At 43.2% G+C, this 16,538-nt stretch overlaps 2 protein-coding genes across 5 annotated transcripts; both read right to left on the bottom strand.

Moving 5' to 3' along the window:
- Positions 1–564: 564 nt before the first annotated feature.
- Positions 565–9,248, bottom strand: dennd1c (DENN domain containing 1C). 4 transcript variants are annotated; one of them, XM_028401572.1, is made up of 23 exons: positions 9,098–9,248; positions 8,727–8,791; positions 8,011–8,054; positions 7,859–7,908; positions 7,657–7,776; positions 7,497–7,566; positions 7,107–7,187; positions 6,945–7,010; positions 6,103–6,156; positions 5,907–6,017; positions 5,546–5,646; positions 5,405–5,450; positions 5,213–5,314; positions 4,711–4,836; positions 4,529–4,633; positions 4,221–4,311; positions 4,097–4,137; positions 3,956–4,006; positions 3,817–3,864; positions 3,617–3,727; positions 3,420–3,502; positions 2,743–2,956; positions 565–2,652 (listed from the first exon to the last, which is right to left on the bottom strand). In XM_028401572.1, exons 1-23 carry the CDS (start codon positions 9,112–9,114, stop codon positions 1,726–1,728), a joined length of 2,724 nt encoding a protein of 907 aa, XP_028257373.1. In that variant the 5' UTR covers positions 9,115–9,248; the 3' UTR covers positions 565–1,725. The 4 variants fall into 4 exon arrangements, with proteins under 4 accessions (XP_028257373.1, XP_028257460.1, XP_028257543.1 ...); XM_028401659.1 differs by having other exon boundaries at positions 5,213–5,311; XM_028401742.1 differs by having other exon boundaries at positions 6,945–7,004.
- Positions 9,249–10,033: 785 nt separating this feature from the next.
- Positions 10,034–13,835, bottom strand: LOC114439716 (tubulin beta-4B chain-like). Its single transcript, XM_028411891.1, has 5 exons — positions 13,593–13,835; positions 11,925–12,033; positions 11,731–11,841; positions 11,355–11,599; positions 10,034–11,266 (listed from the first exon to the last, which is right to left on the bottom strand). The coding sequence occupies exons 1-5, from the start codon at positions 13,647–13,649 to the stop codon at positions 10,454–10,456; spliced, it is 1,335 nt and encodes a 444-aa protein (XP_028267692.1). The 5' UTR covers positions 13,650–13,835; the 3' UTR covers positions 10,034–10,453.
- Between the last annotated feature and the right edge of the window lie 2,703 nt (positions 13,836–16,538).

Raw genomic sequence — 16,538 nt, 5'->3', positions numbered from 1 at the left:
GTCCCTTCTCAGCTTGGCTCTGCTGCTGCTGCTGTGTGTCATCAGGAAGAAAAGACGACTGGAGGGAACGTACAGGCCGAGCGCAGAGGAGAGGAAACAGACCGGGGCAGCGGGATCTGAAAAACCTCGCCTGCCGTTACCGCTGCCAAAAGAAGAGCGCCTTATATAAAATAAAAGACACATTTCTGCTCCTTGAAGCTCTGGATTGATCACTATGGTTTCTCCCGTGCTGCTGTCCTCTGGGATGTGTGGACCAAATATGGATGCACAGTTTGTGCTTCTTCTTCCTTTTATACCCAGAGACACCTGATAAACAATCAGAAGAACTCCACTGTTTCACTGCATGAAAAGAGGAAGTGTGTCACCTAATGCTCCCTTTCAAATGGCCTGAGGTGTATATTTCTAAGCAGGTTAGTATGTTTTTGTCATTCTGTGTATTTATATATTGTTTAACACTTTGTCCATAAATGAAGGATGTGAACTGAAACACTGTGATGCACTTTTTTTTATTTTTAGAAGTTAATAGAAAACACAGAAATTAGTATGGATGGTACACATGGCGTTCTGTGAATAAATCAACACAATGCACACACAAAGTACTGCTGCTCTGTGATTGCTTTTATGTTGGAGAGTTGAAGTTAGCAGGTGGAGAACTTACTTATTCAGAATGTGTCAGTTTATGTTGAGAATGACCCTCAAAGAAAATTCATACAGGGTGGATAAGGTCTTATGATGAACAGGTAAAACCAGGAAGTGTACCGAAACAAGAGAAAAGTAGACACTGCACAGTGGAAATTGCAAGGTTGTGTTCAAGAACAAAAATATCCACACATTCAATAAGCTAATATGGTTGTAGCACACCTGTGAGTATAACAGTATTTGTAATTATTCTCACTGCCAGAGGGGGGAGACAAAGCAATCTGCACTACGCAGCTCCATGTCTGGATATTCTCTTCTTGTAAAAACAGATTTCATATAGCAGCAATGAGGTGGCCAGGCAGCAAAGGAACTACAGTATCACAGTGGAGTTAAGTCAGAGAAATGGTCTATAGCACTCCAAAGGATTCACAACACAATTACATCGCCCTCTAGTGGCCAGACTGCACTAAATTTGTTGTGACTCAGTGAATTAGTGGTACGAGTGCGTTGGAATCAGCTTGACACAGGGATTCCAACCGTACCTGTTGGAATCCCCCAAAAGTTACAGACATTAATGCACCTCCAAATTTGAGCAGTTGGTGGTGCTAAAGCGTGGGTGGTTCTGACATGAAACTTTGTGAAAATAATCACGGTACTGTTCTGAATCAGTGTGCCAAATTCCCCAACTTTCCCACAGATGGTTCTATGGGCTGCCATAGACCTCCCATGAAAGAAATTCTGCCAGACACTCCCTCTAGTGGCCACCAGCAACAACAACAACATGAAAAACCCAATAGTATAATTCCATGAAGGGCCTCATATCTTTAAACATTATTACAATAATGTCATCCAAGTTATTCACTTCACCTGTCATTGTTTATAATTAGCTAAACCTGTCCCAGTGACATGATGCTGTCTGTTAGTAATCCTAGGAACCCTCATTAAAAATGACACTTTGCATTCTTGACTTTTGTTTTTTTTTTAATATATATACATACATCTTAAATAGCAACAAACCGAGATGATGTGACACAAGCATTTTATTTGTGTTTGGTGAGAGTAGCAAACTGTACCTGGCGTCATCCTTCAAGCTTCAAACCTCTTCTTGAGTTCTGACACTTTGATCACAGGGCGGTCTTCCTCCTCAGACCCCTCTGAGCGGTTGTTGGTTTCTGGTTTATCACATGGTGTGTTACTTTGTGCATTTTCTCTGCTGTGAAATGTGGCGCAAGGTCTCCCAGGTTCAGCCAAGGCTCTGGCCCTGGACTTCACTTGAAAGCCTGGGCTGGGCTGCTGAGACTGGAACCGTGCTATAGCAGATAGGACCTTTGGAGGAGAGGGGGTCTGTCTCACCTCATGCTCCTCTGTTTTTGCCATTTCTTCACTCTTGTGTTCCTGACCTGCTGGAGAGACTGCAGTCTGTGAATCATTTCCTTCGTGTTCCTCCACAGAGTTTGGCTGATGGGGATTTGTGTTTACAGGTTTGGTCAGAGATCTTGTCCCCTCTTGATTATCCTCCTCTTGGTCATCTCTTCTCTCTTCTGTTGTCACATTTGTGTTTGTTCCTGTTTCTGTGTCTGTTCTTAGAGACGTCTTCTCACTTTGCTCGTCTTCCCTTTTTTCTTGCAGCTCCTCTTGCTTCTCTACCACTTCATTTACAGGACTGTCCCCTAAACTCAAACTTTTTTCCTCTTCTTGTTTCCCCTCTTCATCAAACACCGCTTCCTTAGCGTTATTTTGGGCATTTATTTTTTCTTCTTGGTTCCCATTTATTGCTACCTTCACTTCTTCTTGTTCCTCTGTGTCCTCCGGTACTATGTGTTGCACTCCTATTTCACTTGGTACTAGTGGACTTTCTGTCCCCCCCTCTTCTGGCATGCTGGCATCCAGCCAATCAGAGTCCTCCGTCAGGTCTGACAGCTCCTCTGTTGTTTCCAGATTCCAGCTGTGCAGGCTGCCGCTGCCGCTGATAGACAGGAACAGGCTCTCCTGGCTGGGATTGGCTGGACAACGCTAGAAAAAAACCCCACTAAACTTAAACCTGCTCTTATGCACACAAGGTTTCTGTGTTTGTTGTATGTGTGTGTGTGTTAGTTTTCTTACCTTTGTGATATAGTCGTGGCTGTCCGGTCCGAACAGATCCAGACTGCGAGTGCCATACAGGAGGCCACGCTCGTGAGAACTCCGGGAGCTGAGTGTGTCAAAGATCTCCCCGAGAAGATCCATCTCTTCTGGGTCACACAGCATTGAGTCTTCCCCCTCTTCTTCATCCTTCTGGAAGTCAGCATCATGCTGGTCCACAGGTCCCGAAACAGCTCTGAAACAACACGCGATAGACACTATGACACAGGAAGCAGGTAAGCATTTATGTATTTATTTGTTGGTGCGCTGTGGTATACACATCCAATATCTCCAAAACTCTGCAACTCAAACAAAGACCATCTAGCCCTGTAAGCTTGGATTTTTGTGTGAACTGTCCCTTTTAAGACCGTCAACAGCCACATGGTGAATGCCTGCAGCAATATTCTAGTCACTCTATTCTTGGTTTTCATGTTGCATATTTCCAGGTTTTAAGTTTGAGAATGTGGAAGCAAAATTAAATGTTCTTAAATTTAAAATTAAACATTGAGTCTGAACACTATTTGAACTCTCTTTGGTATTTTTATGGCAAAAATTGATAAAATATTGTAGTTATATGCAAGCTGTAATTGTATACATCTGAAAAAAACTCCAAGTGCATCAAAGAGCAGACTTTAAATGTTCAGAGGAACTTTGCTCACCCATCCCATTCGTCGCCTGTGTCCTTCATGTTTTCCTTGTCCTGTGGAGCCCTGTTTTTATAAACAGGCCGACGGGGGCGTGACTGACATGAGGCAACACAGCAACAAAACCGAGAGAAAAAACAGCAAAAAAAATGCAATATGAGACAGCTGGTTACGAACAAACCATGCGTGAACACTGAAATGTGGGATCTCACCATCCCAAAGTGTTGCGTGATTGGCAGGCGGTTCTGCAGACTGTCAGATTGTGCACGGCGGTGTGATATCGATCCACCTCTGTGATGAGGGGAATGTTCTTCATTGTGGGCCTGCATTACACACACACAAGGAGGAAGCATTAAAAAACAGTAGTAATTAGTTTGAATGAAAGCCAGCAGTCTCATGAACACAAACCCACCTTGTTTGTGAGCAGGTTTTTCAAACCTGACTTGGCAAGATTTTTGGCCTGGGAGAGATTAATGAAGAGATCAGTAACAGAATCCAACACAAACCTGCTCTCTCTCCTCCCACTAAACAACACCTTGGCCTTAACTCACCCTGATGTTTGCTTTGGACTTCATGTTGAGGATGAGAGCTCCTCCCCCTTTCTGTGAAAAGTGCAAAATAAATCCGTGTTGGATCTTTTTGTTTTGTAAGATAGCAACAGATCAAACATAAAGATAAAAAAACAAACTTACCTTTAAATGACCAACTAGTTGATGATAAGATTTGCCTCTTCCTACAACAAGACAGGACAGAAACAAAACAGGAAAGAATGAGGATACAACTAATACAGCTGCACACACACATACAGATACTTACCTGATGTTGATTCACACTTTATTATTTCTTCTTCAAAGAGGTCATCTAGTTCCTTCCCTTTGTTCAGAATATCCAGGCGGCCATCAATGAACTAGAGACAAAAAATAATAAGGATTATTATTAATAAAATATTGGAAAAATGGTAATTTACAGAACTTACATTCTCTTCTCATCAGAATTAATGTTATCAAACAACATTCATCAATAATAAAAGTCAAAGACTCTGCAGCAAGAAATATTGTGTATAGTTACTACTAACCAGCTGCAACAGCAAAGTCAGTGTGTGTCCAGCAGAGGGCACTGCGTACCTGTTTGAAGAACTGTAAATGAATGGCACTCTTTAGGAACTGCTTCATGCTGCTTGACTTGTGATCCAGAAACAGCGTTTCAGAGAAACCTATTTCTTCTTCCTCCTGCACATATAAACAGACCAAGAGTGATGAGAAGTCTGAAAGAAAATCTGCACGTAGTCCGTCTGTGAGGGGCTGACCTTATCACCCTGCAGTGCATCCCTGTAGCCTCCAAACAGCAGAGCCTGAGCCCTCAGAAAGGCCCGAGAGACACCACAGCCAGGTGACACTGCCTGACGCTTCAAACACACCTTCAGCTCGGACACCTGGACACACATTTACATTTATGTCTGTGATGTAAATCCAGTCAAACTCCTATTGCTGTAGTGTAGTCATAACGAGAACAATCAAGTAGATATGAAGACCTAAAAGTGCAACAGAAGGTTGGCGGAAGGTGAAGTCAGTGTATACTAATAGAAATAAAAAGCTCATCAGGAAGTCTAAATATGGCACATCTGCCACAGTTACTAGCCCCCACATTTCCCACCTCTGTTTCCTCTTAAACTATCAGGGCAGGGTATATTTACAATTGACGTTTTTTAAACATGTGTTAGCAGCTTCATATGGCTGCACTTGTCACAGTTCCTTTCTTCATAACATCTGAGAAGCATCACGTTATCTGGTCTCCAATTCAGTTATTACCACGTCTGAAGGTATCCTCTTCAGGTCATCAAAGGGGGTTTCCAGCGTGTTTGTGTCCACATTCAGAATAACAACTTCCTCCAACCCACGACTCCTCACCTTCTGTCAGACAGAGACAGAGAACAGTCAGGTGTCAGTGCCTTCACTGGGTTAGTGACATCTTCTGAGTGGCTTTAAATCAAAGGGGTTTACCTCAGACAGACTGGTGTGGACCCCTATTAGATAAGGCATTGGTGCACTGTAATCACAAGGAAAACATGGGAGACAGTTGTGAAAAGGACGGATAGATATATAGACAGACAGACAGACAGACAGACCGATGGATAGACTCACCAGCAGTAGTCTAGCAGGTGAGGTGGGAGGACAGGTATGAAAATGTGTTGCCAGTACATGGGGTATAACACAGCGCTGAGTGCATGCACGCAGGATGTCAACTGCACAACATGGAGAACAGTTTTAACACACACAGAAGCCTGCATGTGTGGTCACATGGGCCACGTGTGGTGGTCAACATGATACGTTAAAAACAGCCCATTTCTCTGGCTGCATTGGCTTCTCAGTTCATGTGGTCAATGCCCTCAGTGGTGTTAAATAAATGTTGGTGTTAAACACATGTCACCATTGGTAAGAGTTGGTTTCTGGGTAATGGACACGCTTCTGTAAACAGGTGTCATTTGTGGCAAATGTGGCTTACGGTGCTGAGTTTGCTGGCAAAGATGAGGATGCGTCTCTCAAACAGCATGCTGGCATAGAGCTGAAGCAGGTTCCCTACATCCACCGCCACAATCAGCTCCGTCAAGTTCCTCTGATGAAGCCACAGAAACAACCGGCTGTGTTGAAGTAATTCATGTATTTTGTAGATAAGATTTAGTTCAATCTAACATACTCACATTTTCAGGGATGGAAGGCAGACTTTTGGGGTCAGGAGCTATGAAGTATGGAACCTGGTGAAAACAAATGATATTTTGAGTAATGCAGTAAGAATGTGATGAAAGTGTTTTTACTTTCAGCAACACTGATAGATTAGTATTAATACATGCATGCGTTACAGATTACAGCACCAGCATTTCATTCCAAGCCATCGTACTGATGTTATTTTTGGTTAGTTGGTTTACTTGGTTGATTTTCTGCAACAACGTTTTAATGTTTTTCTAACCTGAACTTAACTCTCAATATATGCTAAAACATCTGCCATTGCACACCATGGTCTCCATTTATGCATTAGAACAGTTGTTACCATAGCAACCAAAAGTGTCATTTTTTTTCAGTATCATTTTTTATTTTTTCATTCAATTTTTTTATTTTGGAATGAAAATTTCCCACAGAATACAGCCAGCTGCAGCCTTGAAGGAGTTTCCAGTAAGACAAAACACTAGCATTGGTGTCAGTAAAGTCTGGGTTGTTAATTGGCTACAAAACCATAGTTGTTGTATGAGTGCTAGACTGAGTATTCAGTTAATTAGAGCTGTGAGTGACATTGTTTTAGTCCTCACCAGGGTGGGAAATTAGCACTAGCTACTGGCTAAATTCTGCTAAAGTTTGAAAGTTTTATATATAGGATATAATGCCAGTTTGATCAGTTTTCTGTTGGCAGCTGATAGACATTCATAATTTGCCACCCTGGTACACAAACATCAGCTTTAGCCACCAAGCACAGACATGCTTAATGTTTCCAGCAGGAGTTAGTCTGTATCTGCTCAGACAGCTGCATGGACACTCCTGTGGGACTCACCCCCTCCTGTCCCTGTGGGTGTCCAACAGGTTGGGACACCTCTGTACTGACCAGCAGCTGCTGTCCCTCAGAAAAAAAACACAAAACACTAACCACTGACAGAAAACAGCCTAAAAGTTAAGTGTGGACCCTGATTCTCATCTGGCTCTGTTGGAGATTTACCATCTGCAGGGTGACGGATCCAGCGGCCAGTGGTATGGGCTGTTTGTAGAGTGCAGCCAGGAGTGCTTTCATCTCATTGTTCTGTTGGGGAGATGATGTGATCATGTTACTGACACAAAGAAGAGTCTGACTGGTGATGTGTTTTCGGACCCCCACGCTGATTTGAAGGAGCTGACATTGATTTTGTAGGCTACATCCTGCACATGTTGAGTTGGCTAACTATACTATAACTACTGATATAGCAACAGATGAACGATTAGCACGAGATTAGCATGTCTGTCTGCTCAGCTGTGGACAGATTATTACAAACAACTGAGATGGAGTGTGCTGTACTGTGGAAACTATGAGATGACCGACATGAACACCTCTACTGCAGATCTGTGATCTTACCTGTCTTTTTGAGAGGTAATCAGCCAAGTTGTTGAGAAGTTTGTAAAACACTTCAAACCATGGAAGATAACTGCAATCAAATTAATTAAACATGCATTCATGATCAAAGGTGAAGCGGTGGAAATGGACATGGTCTCATAACTTAGAAACAGGACTGTACCTGAGAATGCAGAGGCAGGTGTGTGTGCTGTTGGTGAGACGACAGAAGCCAAAGCGCTGGCATCCCTCAAGGTCAGTCAGAACAAAAGTAAAGTGCTGCACGGCCACTCCATCCCTCACTCTGAGCAGATGAATGGAGTAAGAAGTGGACACAACAACAAAAAAAACAAAAACACACTCACTGCCAGCAGGTCTGTACTCACCTTTGTATATCATATGGGAAGCAGAACCTGGGCAATGTTTGAAAGGACTCCTGGAAAGTGGGATAAACTTGTTACCATCTTATTTCTGATGATGGAATGGTTATGAAGAAGCTGCTGTATGATCAATTGATCGTAGCGCTGACAGTAGGTACCTCATCACTGAAGTCCTCTGGAAACTGAAACAGCACTGCAGGGTCTGTAATATTAAACTGAATGAATGAATGAACTTTTACGCTAAGCACAGTGTACAAACAATATGTGAAATAAATAGAAAACCCCGTATAAGTGCCGGCAAATGTTCAAATTAAACTCATTTGTTCAGGTTTAACCCCCTCAGCTCACACCCAGCTGCTCAGTCAACGAGAACACCACATCCAGCCTATGTGTGACTAGACAACAGGCCTGTGTGGGTTTTTCTAGTCATATCACATGACAGGAAGTACAGGCAACTCCTGCTGAGGCACATTCACAAAGGCTTGCATCTTTATCACAGTATGACAGTCAAATTCACAGTGGGGTGTGTGAAAGTAACAAGAAAGCACAGTGGTGGAGGAACAATGATTTGATTTGTCTGATCTCCGAACAGCTCCACTGTCGACAAATGCAGATCTACTAACAAACCAAAGGGGTTAAACAAAGATAATATCCTAAATTTGTCAATCATCTGCTGACCTTGTGTATAACTTTTTTTTTAAGTATGCTGTTTCACTACTAATAATCTGATGGTGTCATACAGAGACCAAGCCAGTAATACATATCACTTTTATTTGTAATGGTGTATGCTACAGGTATGTTTATAAAGGTGTCGCAGCAGAGGAAACAGTATTTGCACAGATGTAAATGGCATAAAAACAAACAGAGGCCTCACCTTTGTCTCTGGCTAAGGGACACGCTGCTTCAAAGAACCAGTTAAAGGTTCGCTCAGGGTTTTGTCTAACAGGAAAGAGAGTCACGTTTTATCTCAGCTTCCACAAACATTTATAATGTTTTTTTTTAAATATAACACTGGTCCAAATTAAAGCTAATATCACTTTAATTAAAACATTGTCTATAATCATGTCAAAATGGTCAAAACATGCCTTCACTTTGAATCAAAATTGCTTTACATGGCAACAGAGTTTCTGCAGGAAACTTCCTGTTGCAGTTGTGAGAGGAAGTACTTAAAACCACAAGAGCAGACTGACTGCAGAGAGATGATGGTAAGAGGTCGAAAAACCAAAATGACTTAAATGAGCTTACTTCAGTCTGGAGCCCATGCTGTCCGAATGCGGCTGTGTCCATGTGTTTGTCTGACAGCAGTGAGGTCTTCAGCAGGTGTAGTAGACGGCAGTCATCCCTCTTGTGTACTTTAGCAGTGGCTGAAGTGAAGACAGCAGCAGCAGTGCGCACAATCAGCGCCGGAGTGACAGAACACTTCCTGATCTATGTCAATTTATGTGAATGACGTCCGTTATATTCAAGATCAGACCACTTCTCCACACGCTCAGCATTCATACTTACTTCACTTTAACATGTTTTACTTGTCGGTAGATGTGTTTTTATTTTAAATATTTTTATTTTGGAAACATGATGATGACTGATAAAGGTCCAAATCCTGGCATTTAGTATTTGAACACATACTGTGTTTAAAACAGGCATGGCTACAGTTAAAACCTGACTTTAAATTAAGCTTTGGGCTGATCTTGTGGTGGGTAATGTTTGAAATGGTTAAGGTTACATTTCAGTCCTTTGTTAACACTTGTTCTGGTGTCTGACAATAGAAATTAACAGATATAAATAAGAACAGCTTTTCTATATAGTGAGAAAAGGAGAGACACAGGACTGTGTACACTGGCCGACCATCACCTCCACAAAACAGCGTTGTTCAGCCTGGATTATTCCTTGTGAGCTTAGTGGAGCTGCTGCTGATGGTGTGTTTACATAGGGAGAACATGCTTTTAGTGTGCATCGCCTACATGGGAAGTTGAAACTTGAAATAAAGGTAAGCATCTCAGACAAAACCAGAGGTAACAGGTATCCACATCCTGCTTGAATTTATAGATCTTACACTGCCTCCTTGTGGTCCTGAAATCAAACTGCCTAATCTGGGCTCCATTTTGAGTTGTTTCATTGTGTGACGTTCAGGGGAAATCTAAAAGCTGATTTAGGCCTCAAAAAACTTCAAACACAAAAGCATATTTTTCCAACAAATTTATTTTCAATGCCAAATTAGAGAGGTGAAAATTTGCACGAATTGAATACAAGGCCCAGGTATGGAACTGATGATGATGATGATGATGATGATGAATGAACATTAATAAAAAGCTACTGACAAAAGACCACAAGCACACCTGTGTTAGCTACCTCAATATGGGCACTGCCATGATAGTGTCATTTTCAGAGTGAGAAGTATGAATCCTACTCTGGCAGGCGAGAAGACAAGAGGAGAGGCAGAGAGAACCGAAACAGTAATACAGGAAGAAAAGAACAGGGAAGGGATGTTACAGTAAAAAAAAATAAAACATAGAAGGAGAGCAGAGTAGGGATGAAATGAGTGGGTGGAGGGTTGAATGGAATTATAAATGGAATGATGAGCGCAGATGAATGATTTCAGCCTTAGGCCACTTCCTCCTCGCCCTCCTCCTCAAACTCTCCTTCCTCAGCTGTGGCATCCTGGTACTGCTGGTATTCAGACACCAAGTCGTTCATGTTGCTCTCCGCCTCAGTGAACTCCATCTCATCCATGCCCTCGCCAGTGTACCAGTGGAGGAAGGCCTTGCGGCGGAACATGGCGGTAAACTGCTCAGAGATGCGCTTGAACAGCTCCTGGATAGCTGTGCTGTTGCCTATGAAGGTGGCAGCCATCTTGAGCCCGCGGGGCGGGATGTCGCACACGGCTGTCTTGACGTTGTTGGGGATCCACTCCACGAAGTAGCTGCTGTTCTTGTTCTGAACGTTCAGCATCTGCTCATCTACCTCCTTCATGGACATGCGGCCACGGAACACAGCAGCCACGGTCAGGTAGCGTCCGTGGCGTGGGTCACAGGCAGCCATCATGTTCTTGGCGTCGAACATCTGCTGAGTGAGTTCAGGCACAGAGAGGGCTCTGTACTGCTGGCTACCCCTGCTGGTGAGTGGAGCAAAACCAGGCATGAAGAAGTGCAGGCGAGGGAAGGGAACCATGTTGACGGCCAGTTTGCGGAGGTCGGCATTGAGCTGGCCGGGGAAACGCAGGCAAGTTGTCACCCCGCTCATGGTGGCAGAAACCAGGTGGTTGAGGTCTCCGTAAGTGGGTGTGGTTAGTTTGAGAGTGCGGAAGCAGATGTCATACAGGGCCTCGTTGTCGATGCAGTAAGTCTCATCTGTGTTCTCAACCAACTGGTGGACAGACAGAGTGGCATTGTAGGGCTCCACCACGGTGTCTGACACCTGTAGACAGAACATGCAGAGATCGGGGGGGATGAAGTAAATCAAACAGAAATATCAACCAGCGGTTTACAACACACGATTACTGTACCTTGGGAGAGGGCACCACACTAAAGGTGTTCATGATACGATCTGGGTACTCCTCACGGATCTTGCTGATGAGCAGGGTTCCCATACCGGAGCCAGTACCACCTCCCAGGGAGTGTGTGAGCTGGAAACCCTGAAGGCAGTCACAGCTTTCAGCCTCCTTCCTCACCACATCAAGGACTGAGTCCACCAGCTCAGCTCCTTCTGTGTAGTGGCCCTTCGCCCAGTTGTTACCAGCTCCACTCTGGCCTGGAATTACAGGGAGTTATAGGAGTTTATTGGTCTAGATATTGGACTGTATGTGCACATCTTGTTTTCTCATATTACTCATAATTAACACAATCTACTATCTTACTGTGTAAATAAAGTGTGATGTATACCAAAGACGAAGTTGTCTGGTCTGAAAATCTGTCCGAAGGGGCCAGAGCGGACAGAATCCATGGTGCCTGGCTCCAGATCCACTAGGATGGCCCTGGGCACATACTTCCCACCTGCAACAGAATCACATGTGTTAAAGCTTATCATTAAAAAAAGAACACCAAGCTTACATCATACAATGTCTGAGTGTTCTAACCTGAAGCCTCGTTATAGTAGACATTGATTCTGTCCAGCTGCAGGTCACTGTCTCCATGGTAAGTACCAGTTGGATCAATGCCGTGCTCGTCACTGATCACCTCCCAGAACTATGGACACGCCGACAGGTGAGGTAGGAGACAGAAAAGAGAAACATGAGTGACATGCAGTATAAACTCAACTCAAGTCTGGGAGACAGTCCTATGAGCACTGTGTGTAGAACACAAGCAGTTTCTTTATTTGAGATTCCTGGAATGCTGATCAACAACATCACATATTGAAAAGGTAAGAACCAGCTTAGACTGGCGCTAGCATGCTGCATTTCACATTAACCCAATATGTGCCAAATACTGGTACCTAAGAGCACATCTGGGTGAACAAATATTACTATAACACTGCTTCCATCTGGGAGGCGCTACAGGAGTGAAAGATGTCTTAAACTCACTGTCCATACAGCTTTATAGTGACTGTCAGTATGTGAGTATTATGTCAGTGTTCTTCTAACTTTAGGGGCTGCATCATTTGAAGGCTGCAGTTTTACTTGACATCTTTTTAGTTTTTACTTGGTAGTGAAGTCAGATGCAGAAGTTGATTGCTGCATGGACTGTAGAGGTGCTACACTCATCAACACCCGCACTTAAACATAACTGATCTTTTTTCGTCATTGTCTTAAGCTCAGCTGATACTGAATTTAAGGGAGCGCTCCTGATACTGTGTGTTGCCGGCTAGTACAAGGTTGTAGTGATGTGAAAACATTGTGGGTTTTAGCACATGACATGTGAGTCACTGTATCACCATCTGCTTAGCTGTGATGTGTATACTGCAGTGTTATAAAGAATGGAGGGGAAGCATGTGAAGCAGGCGCAGATACCAATATTTGCATGATGGACTGATCAGCAGACATATATCAAGTCAGTCTCTAGTCAGTTTTTTCCTCGCATTGGCAAACGCTGTGGCAGTACATCCTGCTGCACGCGCTGAGCCCACAGCTGCCGCCATGAAAAGTCTGAAAGAGTCGATTAAGTCATTAAGCTCATCGCCTTAAATCCATCTCTGCTTCACAGACACCTTCAAGTACTGGGCCGATGAATGAATAAGGCCACATCTCCTATTTAATGTGAGTATAATAAATAAAATATTAACCTTATTATGGTCTAATATGATCACTGTACATAGTGCATGTTGAAAGACTGCATCCCTGCATCCCTGTTGGCGTTCCAGGGCTTTCTGTGTCTGAGCCACACCCCTTTCTATGGCCACACACACACAAACAGTGTCGCCTGTTCATTCATTGATTTTGTTGCAACATCATTTTAATTTGACAAATCAATCTTATCGTGCACACACACACACAGATTTGATCCCATCCATCCTCTGTTACACACACACTGTGGCTCCATTAGTCGGTCATTTAAAGGGCACCAAGTGACAGCAGCGGGGATGTCTCGGCCGGCGCGCCACCGCCCATCCTGAAGGATTCTTTTGTGCGCTGCCTTCACCCCGGTCTTACACAACACTTTCCTCTCAGCTGACCTAATTAGTACATTTTCCTGCAGACAGCATGATTTCTACGGCAGCAGCGAGGACAAACTGAGATTCAGTTAAGCTACATAAAAATGCGACAGCAGGTAGATATAACGCAGACGGACGTGTTATCTTGTCTCCATACCTTGGCTCCAATCTGGTTCCCGCACTGCCCGGCCTGGAGGTGCACAATCTCACGCATGTTGTCGCTGCGTTGTGGGGAGTCTCACACAGAGGTGCTTGCTGCTGCTGATGATAGGAAGCTGACGACGGGCTCCGGTTCTGCTGCTGTTCGGTCCTGGTACTCCCGGTTCAGTCTGGCTGAATGGCGGAGGAGATGTAACTGCGCTCTAAGCTCTCCCGTCTCGCCCTTCCCCCTTGTCCGCGCTTGCGCCGTTCCTCCCTGTGCTGCAGCATGACGTCATCACCATGGCAACGGGAACCGGGCACGGCCGGAAAATTTGGCCTGTCCGGGCTGGAAGACAGGCTGGCACGCTGGAGGAGCGCCGAGCAGACACCGCTTGTTGGATTGACATGGCTGTGAGATAACACTGGTGAGATAAACGACCGAGATTAACTTTCTCCTGAAGTCACACCACAAAGCTGCAGACTGCCTCTCACTGTCTGACACCATGGAAAGGAAAATTAAAATTCAATCTGGGTCTGATGTTTTAAACTACATGGATGAGATGAATTACAGACTTCAAACAGCCTATAAGTTATTCTTGCATATGTCCTTGTCTGCACTGCTGTGTGTGTGTGTATGAGAGTGTGTGTGTATATGAGTGTATGTGTGTGTATGTATGTGTGTGTCTGGGTGGGGACTTTTATTTGTAATTTCCAGAGAAAAGTTGCCATGATCTCATAGCAACCACCTGCAGGGACTTGCAGAGATGTGGATGAGGTAGTGCATCAAGCTTTGTGCACGGCTCAGTCATAGATTGTATATAACTATAGACAAAGTGTCTGTGACAACACCCACCAGTTGCTGAGGACCCTCAGAGGAACCCTCTGATTGCCAGCATCTTAGTAGCACCACGGTTGACCTGAACTCCTGATTAATCTACATACAGGCCAAAGAGGAAAAGCACAAGCAGAGCTGAGGCAGAGAGTACAAAGGAAGCAGGAAGCTGTAAGGCTGCACCCACCTGTCACTCAGTGTGGTCACACTAATGCAAAGTCTTAATATAATTAAAAATTAGCTATACCTCTGTAGAGCTGTCAGAAAAAGAGAACTTGTTTCGGCTCCAAACGTGTTTATTTCTCAACACATCCTCATGAAAACACCACATCTGGTCGATAATATATCTGCCAGATGGGCCAAGAATTAGCACGAGGCATGCATCCACAGAGGAGTGACAACAAGAGAAGAAAACAGAGACACACAAGGGAACTTGACTTTCAAAATAAAACAGGAAGTTCAAGGAAGACACTGGAAAGGAAAGAATAAACATAAATGCAACTACAACAAACCAACAACAGGTCAGACATCATAATGCAAGACCAAACTAATAAAACATAAGAATTAACTAGAGAATGTGACAGATAATCACTCCTCCGTCACCTGCTCATGGAGGCCTTTATCTGTTTTAGGACCTGCTAATGTGAGTATTACATTAATGGTTGGGTAAGGTTTTTAAAAAACTGTGTTCAGAAACAGGTCATAGTCATAATAATGACTAAATAACTATCAAGTATTAGGTTACCCATGGAACTGATCTATTCACTATTCAGTTTTTTGTTTGCATCAATATGTTCCATGCCAGCAGACTTGGCAACAACATGGAGTACAAGAGTCAGCTGTATGGAGGTATCTCATGCTCACTATGCCAAACTCAATAACTGCTTGCAATATCTGCTAAGGAAATCAGATAGACAGGCAGATACAGGCCCGTGTATGCAAAGCTCAGATCTTAACATCATTGTTGGGACTGAAGAAGTCAGAATCGTGCATTCATAGGTTGGATTAAATACATTGTTTTCACAACATTATACACACTGTACATGGCAAACATTTCTCATATCTAATTTTTGGTGCTTTATACTGTGTCACAGTGGTGCAGAGAGGGCTGAGCCTGCATGAGATTTAACAATCAAAAAAGGTTACATATTGTATGAGCCACTTCAGTAAACGTCAGGAACAAGTCTTTAAAAGTGTTTTCTGTTTTGAATGCAAAAAAAATCCACAAAGAAAATGCAGAAGACATTACCTCAGTGGTAGATCTGGCACCGAGTCCTCTGCTCTTTCTCAATTGTCCATCATTAGGGAGCAGCTTGTTTTGTTTGTACTGTTGCCCATGGAGACAGGAAGCTTGAAAAACAGAGACTGGAAGGAAGTCAGGATGGAATCTGTCTGCAAATGGGATGCATTCCCCTACTTTTTTCTTTTGTTTTCCAAAAAAGACAACATGTTTTAGAGAGAGGTTGAAGTGAAATCACAAGACTAATACTAAAATATGCATCTGTTCAGTCTGCTTTCCATGAGGACGACATGTAAACAGTATGACCTTCATTTCTATTTATGCTTTATGTGTATTTTATCTAGTGGATATGATTGCATCTATGCACTTTGTAATGTCAGGGTCAATGTCAACTGTATTTATACACCACAATCACAACAACTGCAGCAGCTGTGCATGATTCATGAACACAAAAATGCAGCATGTGAAAGTAACATGCACAAACATAACCATACAAGAACAGACATTATTGTGCAACAGAAAATTTATTTCAATCTACTGGATTATCTGTTGTTTTGTTGACTTGTGAATCATCCGTGAAGCACTTTAAACTGCACTAACCTGCGTGAAATCCATGACATTAAGCTAGCTGCAGTGATCAGTCAGTGCTACAGGTGGAATACAGCAAATAGACTGTAAGAGCAGCCTGGATGGAGGTGTTTGGATGATTTTTATCTTATAAATTAGTTAGATAGGAATAAAAGGTTGCTAATGGTTTGCCATCAGTAATAATTCTATACATATCTTATTCTTATTAATAGATAACATTTTAACCTTCTGTGTCAGTTCACATTTAGCCTGTTGAAATCCCATTTATTTGGAAAATAAAAGAATTGTGCATGTGCAGAGCA

Source organism: Parambassis ranga, chromosome 1, assembly GCF_900634625.1.
Source record: "Parambassis ranga chromosome 1, fParRan2.1, whole genome shotgun sequence".
In the NCBI taxonomy this organism is placed as follows: Eukaryota; Metazoa; Chordata; class Actinopteri; family Ambassidae; genus Parambassis; species Parambassis ranga.
The sequence above is the reverse complement of the archived record's forward strand: the minus strand, read 5'-3'. Positions and strand labels throughout refer to the sequence as shown.

Excerpts from the sequence above, each read along its gene's own strand:
- dennd1c (XM_028401572.1), bottom strand. Across the intron at positions 5,315-5,404 it reads TCCACACCAGTCTGTCTGAG|AAGGTGAGGAGTCGTGGGTT; the intron begins GTAAACCCCTTT and ends TCTGTCTGACAG. Across the intron at positions 3,865-3,955 it reads AGTCCAAAGCAAACATCAGG|GCCAAAAATCTTGCCAAGTC; the intron begins GTGAGTTAAGGC and ends AATCTCTCCCAG.
- LOC114439716 (XM_028411891.1), bottom strand. The coding sequence starts at position 13,649 with ATGCGTGAGATTGTGCACCTCCAGGCCGGGCAGTGCGGGAACCAGATT. Across the intron at positions 11,600-11,730 it reads ACCAGACAACTTCGTCTTTG|GCCAGAGTGGAGCTGGTAAC; the intron begins GTATACATCACA and ends CTGTAATTCCAG. Across the intron at positions 11,267-11,354 it reads GTGTGGTGCCCTCTCCCAAG|GTGTCAGACACCGTGGTGGA; the intron begins GTACAGTAATCG and ends TTCTGTCTACAG.